This window comes from Dasypus novemcinctus, chromosome 1, assembly GCF_030445035.2.
Source record: "Dasypus novemcinctus isolate mDasNov1 chromosome 1, mDasNov1.1.hap2, whole genome shotgun sequence".
Classification (NCBI taxonomy): Eukaryota; Metazoa; Chordata; class Mammalia; order Cingulata; family Dasypodidae; genus Dasypus; species Dasypus novemcinctus.
This window is the reverse complement of record NC_080673.1, coordinates 125992853-126008663: the sequence shown is the minus strand read 5'-3', so window position 1 is coordinate 126008663 and position 15811 is coordinate 125992853. Positions and strand designations below refer to the sequence as shown.

Sequence of the window (15811 nt, the reverse complement as noted above, 5' to 3'; positions counted from 1 at the left end):
TGGTGGTGAATGGGAAAGAATGCATTGTTTTTGAGTGGGTATTGAAGGATGCTCTCCAAGATGGAATATCTGTTCTATATTAAATGTTCCAGAAGAAACCTAAGTTGCCTTAGAGCAGCATTTTTCCCTAAGTGCTTTTTGCATAATTGTTTTTAAAGCCTTTGGGAAATTCTAGGATTCCATACAATTAAGTACGTTTAATATAATACACGTTTTCAGGTAAAGGCAGAATATAGTTTGCAGCATTTTATAAACCCAGTTGTCTGATACCACAGAAATGTTTGGTTTGGTTAAATAGTGTTCTGCAGCACATACTTTAACAACAGTGTTACTTTGGGAAACAGTAGGTATACAGGAGAAGGAAGCATAAGGGTGATCTGCAAGTCTTGGCTTTCTGTGGTCCACAGCCTTAGGAGGTAATGTTTAAATGTATCGTAGAGGAAATGACCCAGAGTGAGGGGTGATTGGAAGTGTTCTGGAACTATTACATATTTTGCTTTTGACCAAAATTCATGAAAAGAAAATCTAAAGGCAGTCTTTGTTTTTAATATCAGAAGTTTGCTGTATGGAAAGAAGTCAAACTTGAGAATCTGCATTTGACTTAATTTTAATCTGTATCTTGATAATAGCATTTACACTCTTGGCTGGATTTAAAAAACATAATTAATAGACTGGAATGTAAGTATAACCTGGCTGTATTCTCTTCTCTTCTCCTACTTACTCCTCAGCCCCATTACTCATGTCAAGGCTGCCAAAAAGCTGCAGAAGCTGACCAGATCTAGTAGACATTTTCTGTCCTCAGTTCACTGGACCAGCTTAGTTGTCTACTCTTGGATTCTGTGGCATTGCACTAACCTGATTTTGGTTCTCCTCTCTGCCCAGTACTTCTCAGTTTACCTTGCAGGTTCCTCATCATCTGCTAATTTTTAAATATTTTACACCAGAGGGCTCAGTACTGGACAACTTTCTTCCTAGGCGATTTCCTTTGGTTTCATGGCTATTTCTGAGTACCCTCTGTAATGATTATGATCAATCAGTGAGCTCAAGCGAAAGATATCTAACTGCTCACACTTAAATTTCTTACAGATACCTCAAGCTTAATGTGTCCAAAACCAAACTCTTGATAATCTACATTTCTCAACTTATTATTTACTCACTCTTTTCTATGTTAATGGTACCCCTACCCATCCAGAGTTTTCCTTTTTGGTTTCTCTTTAATTCTACTTCTTTATTTCCACTGTTATCACCCTTAGGGAGGCCACCATCACTTCTAACTTGAATTACTGTTAATTTCCTCTTTCCTATTCTCCCCACTTCTGACGTTCCCCTCTACTCGCCCTCCGGTTTTTCTACATGGCAGCCTCATCTTCCTCAACCAGAAATCTGATCATAAAATCTTTTAATGGCTTTCTACTCTAGCCTGAATTTAGGATAAAATCTATATCAGGGCTTTAAAGGGACCTGCATGATCTGGGCCTTTCCCTGATGATTTGCCAGTGTTAATCTTCACTATATTCCAACTACACTGGCCCATAACCTCTTGAACTGGCCTGCAAACATGCTAATAATTACCACCTGGCTGGCTCTGTCCTAGAGAAGCCTTCACTGACTATCCTGAGCAGATCTGTGTACCCCCCCTCACAGATCATATTTGTGTTTACTTACTGTTTTTCACACTTGATATAAATCCTGGAGGCAGAGCTCTTGTTTGTTTTATTAAATAGTGTATAACCAATGTATAGCATGTAGTATAGTGCCCTGAAAATAAGAATATGTGAGTGACCAAATTCTGAGTTAAAGACATTTCCAAATATGAAACGTTTTATTTTTCTATGTAACTTCCTTTATTGTATCTGTATGTATTGAATATGTCCACAGCTGTTGCACTCAGAGTAGTTAATTATTGATTCCTTTAACAAAATTGAGAGTCAAATGAGATCAATGGCCTTGTTTTCTAAGAGCTCATAGTCAAGAGACAGAAAAGCAAACAAATTGCAATACAGTGCAGTCTAAGCTAAAATGAAGGCTTGTGCTTGGTTCATTAGGTATACCAAGTAGAGAACGGGTCTTCTTTAAGGGGTGGTTCTGAATTAAATGGGCTGTGTCTTGAATTAAAGTGAAAGTGGTAGAATAGTATTCATATTGAGGTATAATAATGCAGTGGTTTCTCTTGCTATCCACATCTACTAGGTTCCTAAGTTTCTGACAGCAACTATGAAGAGGTAGGATAACAAAGGAGAGCTATTCTGTTTCTGAGTTTGAGTAGGGAGAGATAGGAGGTGGCTAAAAGGAAGACTACCTATAGGAGACATTAGAGTCTGAGTCTGAAGATATGGTTGGACAGAGCCCGCCTAAAGAGCATCCTGTGCTCTTTAGCCACTGAAATTTTTAACAGGTAGTTAAAAGCTCTTACTGTCACTCTATTGGTGACAGTAGAGAGTAGTTCGAGGGATGTGGGACTAAAGGCTGAAAGGCCAGTTAAGAGGTTAAGTAGCTGCTGAGAGATAATGCAATAGATTTTAATAACACAGTAACTGGTGGGAAGATGAAGACAATTTCCAGAGTTCTTGATTTGAGGACTGGGTAGGTGGAGGTGCTGTTCACTATTAGAGAACTAGTGATGAACGTATTTTAAGAGAAAAGATGATAAAGGAATTTTAAAAAATAATTGAGTTTGAGATAATGGCAAGATACATCATATTCATGAAAAACTGTATGACCAGTAATAGAGATCTGAGTCTGGAACTCAGGAGAAAGACCTGGGTTAAAGAGATCAGAGTTATTGTAGTGTGCATTTGGCAATTAACACAAGAATAATGAAAGAGAAGTCTCTACAAATATAACCAAGAAGGAACATTCACAGAAGAAAAAGGGCTGCATTTTCTGATTAGGAAATACAAACATTAGTATTAAAGATTAGGAAAAAGGGCTGCATTTTCAGACTAGGAAATACTCAGACGCATTAGTATTCTAGATAATGAAAGTAATAGTTTTTCCAATATTAGAGTTAATTTTCATGCCTACAAACTACTCTTCCAGTCATAGCTAATTGTTTTGGAAATAACTGATCCTAAAGGAAAGAAAGGGAGAATACGTATTTGGATCAATACAAATTCATCCCCACCTCTGGAAAATCAACTCAGTATATCCATGTATTGTGAGGGCATTGTATTCTCAGGTAAACTAATATACTATAGAGTAAAGGTATAATTAGCATACATTTAACATACTGATGGTTGGAATTAAGGCATCTATAATATCTAGTAGGCTAGCATTGATGAGGCTATGGGGAATGCACTCATATTAACCAAACTCAAATGCATTCACTTATAAAAAAATCAAAATGCCAATTAAGACAAATTATAGTGAAACATCGTTGTGTAAAAACTTATGACACAGTTAAAATATAAGCAAAATGGTGGGAAAAAGGAAAATGTGCTTGCCTGTTCTATTTAGAGTCCTGGATGCTATAAATAAAAATTTATATCAATGAAGGCCTATAGGTACTGTGTAAGGAACAGATAAGTGTGTCTAAAGGACACTAAAGGACCTAACTAAGAACAAATGCATGACAGTTTTTTTTCCCCCTCTAATGGAACTAGTATGAGGGATTTGTAATGTTTTGTATTATTATACATTTAGTGTAAATGACTTTTGAAATGCCTTGGAATGCTATAGTAATTTTTCTTTGAACTTACAGGTTCTCCAGAAAAGAAAGTTGATCATTCATCTAGGATTCAAGAAAATAGCACTACAAAACCTACCAAGAATGGAAAAGCAATTCCAGTGTATAAAGATCACCGGACTGGAAAGAAAACCTCAGAGAATTCATCAGTAGAAGGTCAACTGCAAAAAGGGAATGATGAATCTGAAAGTGATTTTGAATCAGATCCCCCTTCTCCTAAGAGCAGTGAAGAGGAAGAACAAGAAGATGAAGTTCTTCAGGGAGAACAAGGAGATTTTAATGATGATGATACTGAACCAGAAAATCTGGGTCATAGGCCTCTCCTCATGGATTCTGAAGATGAGGAAGAAGAAAAACATAGCTCTGATTCTGATTACGAGCAGGCCAAGGCAAAGTACAGTGATGTGAGCCCTGTCTACAAAGACAGATCAGGCAGTGGACAAATCCAAGATCCTAACATAACACTCCTCACCCTAACCCAACTACCCTCTGATATTGGGGTAGAGACTCCTCAACAGGAGTTTGATATCTTTGGTGCAGTTCCCTTCTTTGCAGTGCATGCTCAACAACCCCAGCAAGGAGCAAATGAAAAGAACCTCTCTTTCGAGACCCGTTTTCCTCCTGTGGGACTAGAGCAAGAGGAATTTGATGTATTCACCAAGGCGCCCTTTAGCAAGAGGTTGAATGTACATGACTGCCATGCAGTGGGGCCTGAAGCACATACTCTCCCTGGCTGTCCCAAAAGTGTAGATATATTTGGCTCCACTCCATTTCAGCCCTTTCCCACATTAACAAGTAAAAGCAAAAGCAACGAGGACCTTTTTGGGCTTGTGCCCTTTGAAGAAATAACTGGGAGTCAGCAGCAAAAAGTCAAACAGCGTAGCTTACAGAAATTGTCCTCTCGCCAAAGGCGCACAAAGCAGGATATGGCAAAAAGTAATGGGAAGCGGCATCATGGCACACCAACTAGCTCAAAAAAGACTTTGAAGCCTACCTACCGCACCCCAGAGAGGGCTCGTAGACACAAAAAAGTGGGCCGCCGAGACTCTCAAAGCAGCAATGAATTTTTAACAATCTCAGACTCCAAGGAGAACATTAGTGTGGCGCTGACTGACGGGAAAGACAGGGGGAATGTCCTGCAACCCGAGGAGAGTCTGTTGGACCCTTTTGGGGCCAAGCCCTTCCATCCTTCAGACCTGGCCCGGCACCCTTCACATCAAGGCCTGAGCGACATTCGTGCTGACCACAATACCGTACTGCCTGGGCGGCCAAGACAGAATTCACTACATGGGTCATTCCATAGTGCAGATGCGTTGAAAATGGATGACTTTGGTGCTGTGCCCTTTACAGAACTTGTGGTGCAAAGCATCACTTCACATCAGTCCCAACAGTCCCAATCAGTCGAATTAGACCCATTTGGTGCTGCTCCATTTCCTTCTAAACAGTAGATACTTCTGATGGATTCTTGGCATTAACCCCTGTTTCAAAAAAGTATGAATAGTTCATTTTATGAATTTGAATGACAGTTATTTGTATAGTTTTTTCTATCATTCATTCTTACAGGTCAATCAGAATAGGTAAGTGACCCTTTTAAATAAACCAAAATAGAAAAAGGAAATATTTCCACAGGGTAGTAACTTGATGTCTCTTAAAAAGACTTTTTTTTCAAGCAAGAGAAAAGGGAGTTAAATTGCAAGCACTAACCAAGGGTTGCATCTACTGACATGACAGCACAGAAATGCAAGTGTGATACTTCCAGTGAAAGCATGTGAACCTTTCTGGTTATGCAGTCACTGAGAGGTGACCGTAAAGGGACACCGTTATTTTAAGAAAATGTCACTTTTGTGTGCATTCCATAATCCAGCATTTAAAATTATAGTTATTCTGTACATATACAGGTTGGGTTTATGAAGTTTTTAAGTCTCTTCTAATTTCCACGTGGTAAAAAACAATCTAGTTCTCTAAAGAATTAAGAAGTTAATATTTAGAGAGTGCAGAGATTTCATCCTTTATACCTTTCCCTACAAAGCAGAGCCAGAAATAACTATTGTGCCTAAAACCATTTCACTTTAAAAAACAAGTGCCATTAATATGGAATCTTTACATAGAAGCCTGGAACATAAACTAAATTAGAACTTTCTGACATTTGGAACATATAAAAGAAAAAAACACTCAGTTCTTAAGAAACATTTTATATTGTTTGTAAATGGTTTGCTTGCCTAAAAACATATCATGCCTCTAATAAATCATATTATTGGAAAAACTGGGAGTAAGTCCAAGGTTATATAGAAATTTATTTTAGGAAAAATATGTAGCTGAGATCCTGTTTTTAAAGATGTTTCCAATATAAAATCATGTTGCATTTAATAATGATTTTTATTAAATTACCACCTTCAAATAATCCCCACCATCAGTTAGGTTTGAAAGGTAGAGTAGTTTCAATAAACTGCACTGACCAGTGAAATCCACAAGCCTTATGGGCAGGACTTACGCATCCTGCCGCAAGTACCACTGCACTAATAAAAAACATCTCCTGTTATTAGATAGTGAAGGACTAGCATCTTAACTGTGCTGATTGATTGTGTATTCAGTGAAAAGAACCCAGCTACCAAATTGCCTTTCTTTACTACAAATCCTAACTAGAAATTTGAGATTTCATAGAAATTTTGTGACTATAGTATCTGCTGTCTCCAACTGTTTTCAGTTATAATTAACTGTTCTATAAAATTAACATTCAGAAGTTTCTAGATCTGAATCTAGGGTTGGAAATTCTTACCAGCTGGCACTTGCCTTGATTGCTATATTTTAAATTAACTCTATAAATCCAACTAAAGCATATTTTATGAGTAATTTTATTAGAATTAATGTGAATAAGCTATTTGCCTGATTTCACAGTTCTGAACTTGGAAAGAAGCAAGGTATACGTAACTAAATCATATAGTCATCTTTTATTGCTTCTCCTCTTTTATATCCTGTCAGATACACAATTTGGTGACAGGAAGGGAAGCAATGTGTGACTCACAGTGTACAAGAGGCAGATCAAGCACTGCATTACTAAGAGCTGTCCTTCTAGAGTTGGACTGCATGAGACTAACTATTCTACTAGACTGGATCTTTTTCAATTACTTGTCTTTGTGCCAAAGGCAAATGTTATGTTTGCACCTTTTTTCTCCCAATTCTCAGGTTGATTCAAGTGATACTTTTAAAAGTGAAGAGTTGATGATTCCACATAATAAATTCATAAACTTCAGTTAAGTTTGTATCAAACAAGATCTTTTAAAAATGAAAATATGTTGGTAGACATATACACAGTATTCTTCTTTGATTATTTTCATCCTTGGCATTAGTATCTGCTAGACTTTATGAATCCATCATTCGGAAGGGGTAATGGATGAACTAGTGTGGCTTCCTTGGATTTAAATGTGAAATACCAGAGTCGATCTGATAGTAAGACTGCTTACACTTGATTCAGTCATTTAAGTTCATGGAGACACTTGGCTTATGTTGGATAAATTATGCAGAAAGACTTCTGACCTAACTTAAAAATACCCACTCTTTTATGTATTATAGTACAGCCCAATGATTTAGGATTCAGAAATAGAAGTGGGGAGATTCCTTTGTTTTCAAGTACAGGCATTTTCCCAAGGAATATTGAGATTCAGGTTACTATTTTCAATGATCCCTCCTACCTACCATGGTCAAACTTAGGTTACTCCACACAACAGACACCCAGGTAATTGCCTTATGAGTTTAGGTTACACCCAGGTAAGTGCTTATACCTGGCACACAGCACTCAGTAAAAGTTGAGTTCTGTTATGAGATGGTCCAACACTGGTTTAAGGAAGGACAGTAGGAAAACAAAAAAGATTTCCATATTATTATTCAGGTGTCCCTGTGCTGCTTTAGGGTAAAAGTGATCATAACTCTAAACCTGTTATACTTGAAACATCACTAAGAGAAGTAAAATACTATGAAGCTAGCAAAAATCTGTGGCCAAAGTTCTTTCCTAATAGCTTTAATAATGCATGTTGATTCTGAATAGTCTTTTCAAAAGGGGACCATTTGCTTAATTATTTTAATATTATTACATCAATAAAATGTTAGTATTAAAAGGATCAGCTTTTACGGCACTGAAGAATGTATTTGCTAAGACACAAAAGTTGCTTGGTATCTATATTAGGTGGAGGAGGAAAGGTTGTAGGCTTGATGAAAACTGAACTGACAAATAGTGTAATTCTTCCACCACCCTCCTACTCCACCACAATATCCTGTGCCTTTGTGTATTTGGGCATAGTTATGACATTACCTGGTATTGCAGATAGATACACCTTTCCGTCCAACCTTATTATTGTTTGACAGTGATAGACTATTGTCATCTTGCTTGTGGAAAATATAAGGTGGAGCCCACTCTTCAGGCAGAGCAGCTTTCTTACTGTTCAGCTAATCTGCTTGGTTTATTTTAGGTTTTGGTACTTCACATAAACTGCTACACGGTACAAGGTGTATTAATATCACTAGTTCTGGGGAATTTAAGTACGTTTGCTTTAAAATATGTAGAATGTGTAGTAAATTTTTTCCTCTTTTTTAAGCAATACTACTCATGATTTTAGGTCCAATTACTAAGATGACAGATCTACTGTGAGAATGAAATGACTTATCTACTGTGAGAATAACATAAATGATATAGTTTATTTGAAAGCTTTTATACTCAGTGGCATTTTACATATTAAGATAAATACATATACACACATATGCATGCATATCACATATCTCTACTATGGAGTTAATGTGAATTTTTTAAAAATGTAATTGCAACTACAATCATATCTAAAAGAACATTCACTCCTAGTTTACAAAACTCCTAGTGAGGGTTTACAAAAGCCACTAAAAGAATAAGGTAGATGAAAATGCAGAGGGTCATCATTTGGAGTTATTTTTGTTTTAAATTTATAGTGCTACTTTTGAAAGAGAATTGTTTTTTATTACTATGCTCTTTTTGTGATTTGAAAAATCATCTAATAGTAAACAGTATAGAAGCTACTTTTTAATTGCTGGCAAACAGCTTTAAGTGCACTTTCTTTGATTACACTTCCATTTTTTGTTAAACTTGAATTTTCTGAAGACTTTTATGTACCACTAAGCAAATAACTTTAACTTTTAAATAAACCTGATTTACATCTTTATTATAGTTAATTCTTAATTATTACAAAACATACTTTTAAAGTGAATTCAATCCTCAAATACAGGTGGAAAACTGTTATAGTAGCAGTTGCTTTTTTTCCCCTATAATTAAGCACTAACTGATTTTACTACTTACTGCCTTTACATTGCATATTCTTATTGACAAGTCTGTCACTTACTCTGTTTTGTTTGAAATTTAAAGTTATTTTCTTACTGTATTTATCATACCTACTGTTTTAATAATCTGCTTTCTTTAAATGCAATAAATCCCAAATTGATTGCATATTCTTTATAATCAGTGACTTCAGAGTTTTTCATTTGTCTTATTAAAAGTTTTGCATATGAATCTTCTATTCAGTTCTTTCATTCATACTATAGACATGAAGCGCCGATTATGTACCAGCTAGCAGAATAAAAAAATGAATAAAATTAGATCCCTGTTGTTAAGATGCTCACTGTTTAAGTAAGAAAACCCATTTTGGCCTAGGATTTGAAAAAACAAAACAAAACAAAAAACACAAATTTATTGTCACTGCAATTATTACTAATTCATTAAGACTTCGAAGTGCCTTTTGAATAAGTTGTTTGGCATAATTTTTTCATTATGTGTCATATTTTCAAACTCTAAAAACTGCCAGCCTATATAACTGTTAAAGGATATTTAACAGTTATATAGAAGTATTTTAATCTTCGATCATGTCAGAAAAGCACATTAAAAAGAAAATCTATCAGATTTATGGTCTAAGTTTTTTGTCAGGGTCACAATATTATCTTAATAATGTATTATACCATAACACTGAAGATTTTTAGATTGGTGTCTTATTATGAACATTTTGCTTGAAGTCATAGCTATCTAACTGATGTTATGTGGAAAAAAGGGGCTTTCTATCTTTAAAAACAGCACAAAGGCAGCAAAATATCACAAATAATTAGAAAAGTTATATAAAAAGAAAGGAACTCTGGAATGTATCACTGTTCAAATTCACTTATAGTTCTTATTTTTAGTTTTTTTGTTGTTCTTTATAGAGAAGAACATATGCTGCAATTTAAACTTTTTGTTTTGAATAGCTAATTCCTTTTTAGGTCCAGCTCAAGCAACCATATTTAACAAGTAGTTAAGAATATTCTCACACAGAGGGCATGAGCTTTTCAAATTTTATTTGTTGTTGCACATTTAAAAAGATAGGTCGATTTTGCTTCAGGTGGGCACTGTTGAAATTACATGTACATTAAATGGTTTTTTTTTTTATCTCAGATTTACAGAGTAGGACGAGAACCTTGATAGCTGTTCATTCTCGCCCTCTAAGAACGGAAGTTTCATTTTTCATTGGATACCCTACAGCTGATATTTACTTCTCCCTTTTCAGTTCAGGATCATTACTTGCTACTCTACTCGGAAAGTATAGTAAAGAATTTCAGGGACCTTGCTACTCAACAGCATCTACACCTCTTTCAATATAATTATTATGATAGTGCCAGTATCAAGATACTTTTGCCCCTCCCTAAAATCTTTCAGCTGATTCTTTACTTCTTTGAGCTGATTCCTATGTTGGAACTAAACACACTTTGGCAGGGATAAGATTACAGGGAATGATGATTTAGGGTGGATATGGATCTACTCATCTCAGCAACTGGCAGGAACCCAGAAGTACAGGCTTTGCCCTTTGACATTAATATGGGGCAAAGTATATCTCTAGGTAGGGGTAGGTACCTGCCAAATGGCGAGTTGCACAGCTCTATGCCAGTCAATCACAATCTTCAAATCAGTTACTTTGTCCAGGTGGGATGTCATAAGAGGTACAGATATTCCCTGAATCTTCATTCCTGATTCTAAAATATGATTTTGAAGCTGTTATATATGTTAAAGAATGACAAAGTAGAACTTAATATATTTAGTAAACCCAAATTTATTTACATAATATTTTGTCATGCAGCTTACTAAATTGCACTCAATGTAATAAAAGACAAGCACTATCTTGCTATTTGAAAGGCTTTATATAGAAAGTTGTTTCTTAAATGAGCTGACCACAACCTTATAAATCATTATAGACTATTTAAAAACGCCATAGATAATTTTCAATTATTTTTTTAAAGGCTGTAAAGAATTTTTACATTTTACACATTGGTAAAATTCAAACTAGTCTTTTTTAATGTTGCAGCTGAACAGTATACTTCTAACTTGTTTCATAACAATCTATAAAGACAAAAATAAATACACATCATTACAAGGCTCAGATTTGTAGGCAATTTTAAAATATTTTTTTCATGGTAACAGTGTCTTAAAAATTTTGCCAGTAGTGCTGTGCACACAGTAGGTGGTCAAAAAATGCTAACTTACAGAAGTGTTTATAGCTGACAGCAATCCACATTCACTTATTCCCTACTTTATTTATAATAAATACATCATAACAAAGATAAATATGAGAGAAGACTGTTTGGTTTTTTACAATATTTTAACATTTTTATAAAAAGTTGAAATGTGTGGGTATAATTCTACTTACGATCAGACCGTATGCCTTTGAAATTCAAAGAAACATTCTTAAAATATATAGTATATTCTTTTTGTCTTTTAATTTAGATAGCAAGTATTATATAATTCATATACTATAACAAAAAAAACAGTATTTTTAAAAACTAAAGGAAAATTAAGGTTCAATTTTTTTAAATTTTGAAAATACTTAATAATACTAATAATGATTTCAGACCTAAAAATACTAGCTTCTCCCTCACTTTAAAATTAATTAATAACTACTCTGTATATGTTATTAGGCCAAAATGGCAAAATATCTGGTTCAAAGCAATGATATCATATAGGTCAATGAGGCATATATTCTAGGAAATATATCCTACCATTACATTGAATTTTTTTCTCACTTAGAATATAGATCAAATTGTGGCTTCATGAGGTAAAACAGTCATTTCAATGTAGTATTCCATCATAATGAGTACAGCTATTTCCCCTTACTGAGCCTACTGGGGGAAAGTTCTCCTTGCCAAGATACTAGCATGGGAAATTTATATTTCAAAAACATTATGATGGAAAAAAAAATACAAAATTTTACAGTTGTATAAACTGAGGCACAATATAGTAACTTGCCTAATATCAGACCCACAAAAGGCATTTCAGGGATAAGTTTCACCATCACGCAAACCTTTTCAGATACTCAATAATTCTTATGTCCTTAAATTATACCACTAATTAAAACAGCTCATGTCAACTCATTAAAAAACCTGGAAAATATTTTATATTCCAATAACAAAGGTTTTATGAATGTATGTGTTGAAGGTTTTAATTTATGCATATTAAAAGACCAAAGAACAAGAGGGTTATGTTGTATGATAGCATGGTGAGATCTACTTTTTAAGCATACACAATAAAGATCAAATTTAATGGTTCAGGTTCTAAATATTAAAGTACATCAATACTCTGAGTTATCAATGCAATGCTAACACATGCATAAGTGGAGATGGACTAGATCACAAGGAAATAACTATATGATCAAACAGGGCATCTACATGATTTTGTTCTAAGGCTTGAGGTTCATTTCAGGGTCAAGACTGGGCCAGGTGGATTCCATGGCCTTGAAAGTAGCACCCAAATATCTGGGAACCCTCATCATCATGACTTTTAGGACTACGAATTCAGTTAGGTGAAAGCTCTTCTGCTATATGAATTTTGGAATAAAAAAATCTTATGTAATTCACTTGTAAGAAATCAATGTCTAAATAAGAAAAAGCCTAGGTGGCTAAGAAATTGGTTTTTAGACCACAGATTGTCACCTAATCATGTAATCAGTTTCTAATATAGATCTTATCTGATAGAAAATTACAATGCAAATTCTTTTCCCCTTCTCAACATGTCTCTAAACTTAAAGGAGCAAAATTGTTAAAGTGTTTGTTCTGGCAAACTAAAAAGTCCAATGTTCCTTGGGAGAGGAGAGCCTAAGGTTAAATAAATTAATATTTTAAGTGCCAGTTTCTCACAAACCATGTATTTAAAGGCTAGTGATTATTCTACAATCAAAATCCTAGCTTTCTTAAGCACAGGGGTAGTATCCTGTGCTCTGATCAGGCATTTAAAACTTCATCTACTGAAAAATTTATTCTGTTAATGTAATGACACAGGATGACTCCATTTTCTAATGGAGATGAGCCCTTACTAAGGAAATTAAGCTGGTGTTAAGTAAAATGTATCCTATTTCTATGCTGGTTTAACGTTCATTATTATTGAGATGTTTCTGGTGAATGTCAACTAATTTTCATTTTCTGTGCAAGCAGCAAATTAAGTAGCTTTAAGGGCCCGCGGGGTAGTTATCACAGATCCCAAAGTATTATTTTTTCCATTTTTATAAAGTATTACTTATGATATATTAAGAGGAAAAAGGAAAAACTATTGTGAACCTTAGAAATAGTGGGATATATAACTCCCCATCAAAAATTGCTTAATAACTGAATATACCAGGTAGCCATACCTGAATTCACAAATGTGAAACATAGTCAGAACAAGACTTGCTATGTCTGTATTGCATGACATACACTGTTGACTGATGCCACCAATATAACATCACTACTGCAAGGATATGCCATATTTGGTGGCTTGATCCGAGGTAGTTTAGTTGTCCTGGAAGGGAAAGTAAAAAGAACAGAATATTGATTGTAATGTTTTGATAGTAGTAGAATATTTTTCTACCTGTGGCCTTGGAAGTATGGCTTAGTTGCCGAAAAATATTGGCAGTTTCAGAGTGCCTGGAGACTGGCAATTCAGACCTGTTTTGGATATATCATGTTTTTAAAAAAAGGATAAATTCATATTTGAATCTAATTTTAATGTTTTATTCATTAGTACAATAGTGAATTAGAGATACTTTCACTCATGTTTGTTTTCAAAGTCTAACTTGGTTAATTTTAGGAATCCTACCTTTTGTCTATCACATCTCAACTGATACATTTGACAGAAGAAAGACAGACATTACATCAGAGTTGAGGAGGCAAAACTAGTGCTACAAACAAAGGAGCAACCTTCACTACTGTGTCTGGATATTAATCAGCCAGAAGCACATTTGTGCAAGGAGAAAGCTCAGACTTGAATCTTGCATTATCTGACTAATGGAATATTTATAAATGTAAATATTCTCTTTTATTCTTATGAAGAAGAAGAATCAGTACAGTATGGATATTTTAAAGTACAAGTCAACAAGATTCTTTCTGTAGGGATTCATTTTAACTTCTGTCTCCTCATTGATGCTTTTTGACAGTCTCATAAAACACAGTGATTTCCCCCACCACCAACTTTCTTTTAGGAGGTACCAGGGATTGAACACAGGACCTCATACACAAGAAGCCAGTGCTCAACCACTGAGCTACATCTGCTCCCCAATGAGAGTTGGCTTTTTCATTTGCTTGTTTTCAGGAGGTACCAGGGATTAAACCTGGGACCATGTTTATGGGAAGCAGGTGCTCAACCACTTAAGCTACATCTGCTCCCCCAAAAATCCCCTTTTAAGAACAAAATACTGAGAATTACAAAGAAAACTGATTATATTGTAATACAAATATCACAGATCCACTCAGTTCTATCCATGGACACTCCAGGAGCCCTTGTTCCCATCAAATACCACTTTGTGTTTTTGAAAATTTAATCTGAGATGAATCAAAAAATATTTTATTTTACAGTATTCCCCTCCCGCCATCTCACTACCAGCATACATGCTTCTCTTTATTCTAATATAGTAAATGACTGGCCAGGGAACTTCCTAGGCCACTCACACATGAATGTCTTGAGACTGTATTTATCACTTTCATCTGTAAAGATGTTTCATTTTCTAAGGTCTCCATATATTCACTGTTCAAATGTACCTATACTCAAACCACACAATGAGTTACATAGGGAGCACATTTTACATCAAGCTATCTTAGAAGAAAGTTAAGTTACATTAACATTTGACCTTTTATATGTATTTATATTAGGCAATTTGGGTAACTCCTGATCTGAATATTTTAAGGTCTAAAAACCCTTTGGCCATAACCATGTGTGTAACTTTCATGCTTTGATTTTCTACATGTCTCTGTGAAGAAACAATTTTAAAAAGGATTATTAATAAAGTGATTAAAAATGCATTTTACCAGAACTGTTTCCTAAGGAAAATTCTGTTTCTGCCTGGAAGTTGGATGGTCTTCAATTCAGGAATTGTCCTAGTTATGTTCCTGAATCGTAAAGTTTATATTCCAGGTTCCTATTTGCATTCCACTCTTATTTAAGGGTAAGCAGTGAAAAACCAAGTCACAGAGGAATGCCTGAGAAGTCATGTCTATTCATCCCCTAGATAAGCATTTCTCATCCTCTCTTCTGCCTCAACCCAACTGAGAAATGGTACAATTCCATCTCTGACTGAGAAAATGATGCTTAGCCCAGGAGGAAAGGGGCTACAAGTTTTAGTTTGAATTTAAATCATTCTCTTAATTCCAGCACCCCCAGATGAAAAAGTAACTGCTTTAAATACTGTAAATTTTATTTTTGACTCAAGCCAAAGATTTTTTTGTTCCTTTATAGAACTATCTTTTCTAAACCACACATTTCATTTACAGTACTAGGACTGAGGGACAACCCCATAATTACTAACATTTATTGAGTGCTTACCACTTGCTAGGAACTATGCTAAAGGTTTTATACATTTTTTTCCTCTATCAAAATAACCCTGTGAGAAAGTATTATTTCCATGTTTCTGATGAGGAAATGAGCTGAGAAAGGTTAAGTAACTTGCTTATTTAGATCATTCCGCTAGTAAATGAAAAAGGTGGGATTTGAACCCAAACTGAAGCTCCTAGACACTCAAATGTATGTTTGGGAGAGCAATGTTTACTCCATACAGTGTCCCCTTAGCTATTTTCCATCAGAAAATTTCTTTCAGGACTGAAGAACAGAAAAATTTGTGTTTCTCTGGAGGG

General features: G+C 35.0%; 2 protein-coding genes across 18 annotated transcripts in view; one reads left to right on the top strand and one right to left on the bottom strand.

Moving 5' to 3' along the window:
- Positions 1-9212, top strand: part of BMP2K (BMP2 inducible kinase) — a 135912-nt gene extending 126700 nt beyond the window's left edge. For all 3 annotated transcript variants that reach the window (XM_058296524.2, XM_058296525.1, XM_058296527.2), the window contains one exon: positions 3701-9212. In XM_058296524.2, coding sequence (XP_058152507.1) covers positions 3701-5133 — 1433 coding nt within the window. In that variant the 3' untranslated portion in view covers positions 5134-9212. The remainder of the gene's footprint in view (positions 1-3700) is intronic.
- PAQR3 (progestin and adipoQ receptor family member 3) overlaps positions 1-15811 on the bottom strand; it is a 43083-nt gene that overhangs the window by 14090 nt on the left and 13182 nt on the right. For 2 of the 15 annotated variants that reach the window (XR_011649070.1, XR_011649075.1), the window contains exons 6-8: positions 13339-13487; positions 10578-10696; positions 1821-5163 (exon numbers count right to left, since the gene is read on the bottom strand). The exons of 1 other annotated variant lie outside the window; for it this stretch is intronic. Coding sequence is in view for 10 of the 14 variants with exons in the window: in XM_058296530.2 (XP_058152513.1) it covers positions 5092-5163; positions 10578-10696 (191 nt within the window). In the remaining 4 variants the exon portion in view is untranslated. Of the gene's footprint in view, positions 1-1820; positions 5164-9202; positions 9270-10577; positions 10697-10753; positions 13488-15811 lie in introns of those variants that run through there. 12 more of the 15 variants (XM_058296530.2, XM_071215906.1, XM_058296528.2 and 9 more) reach the window with 9 other exon arrangements.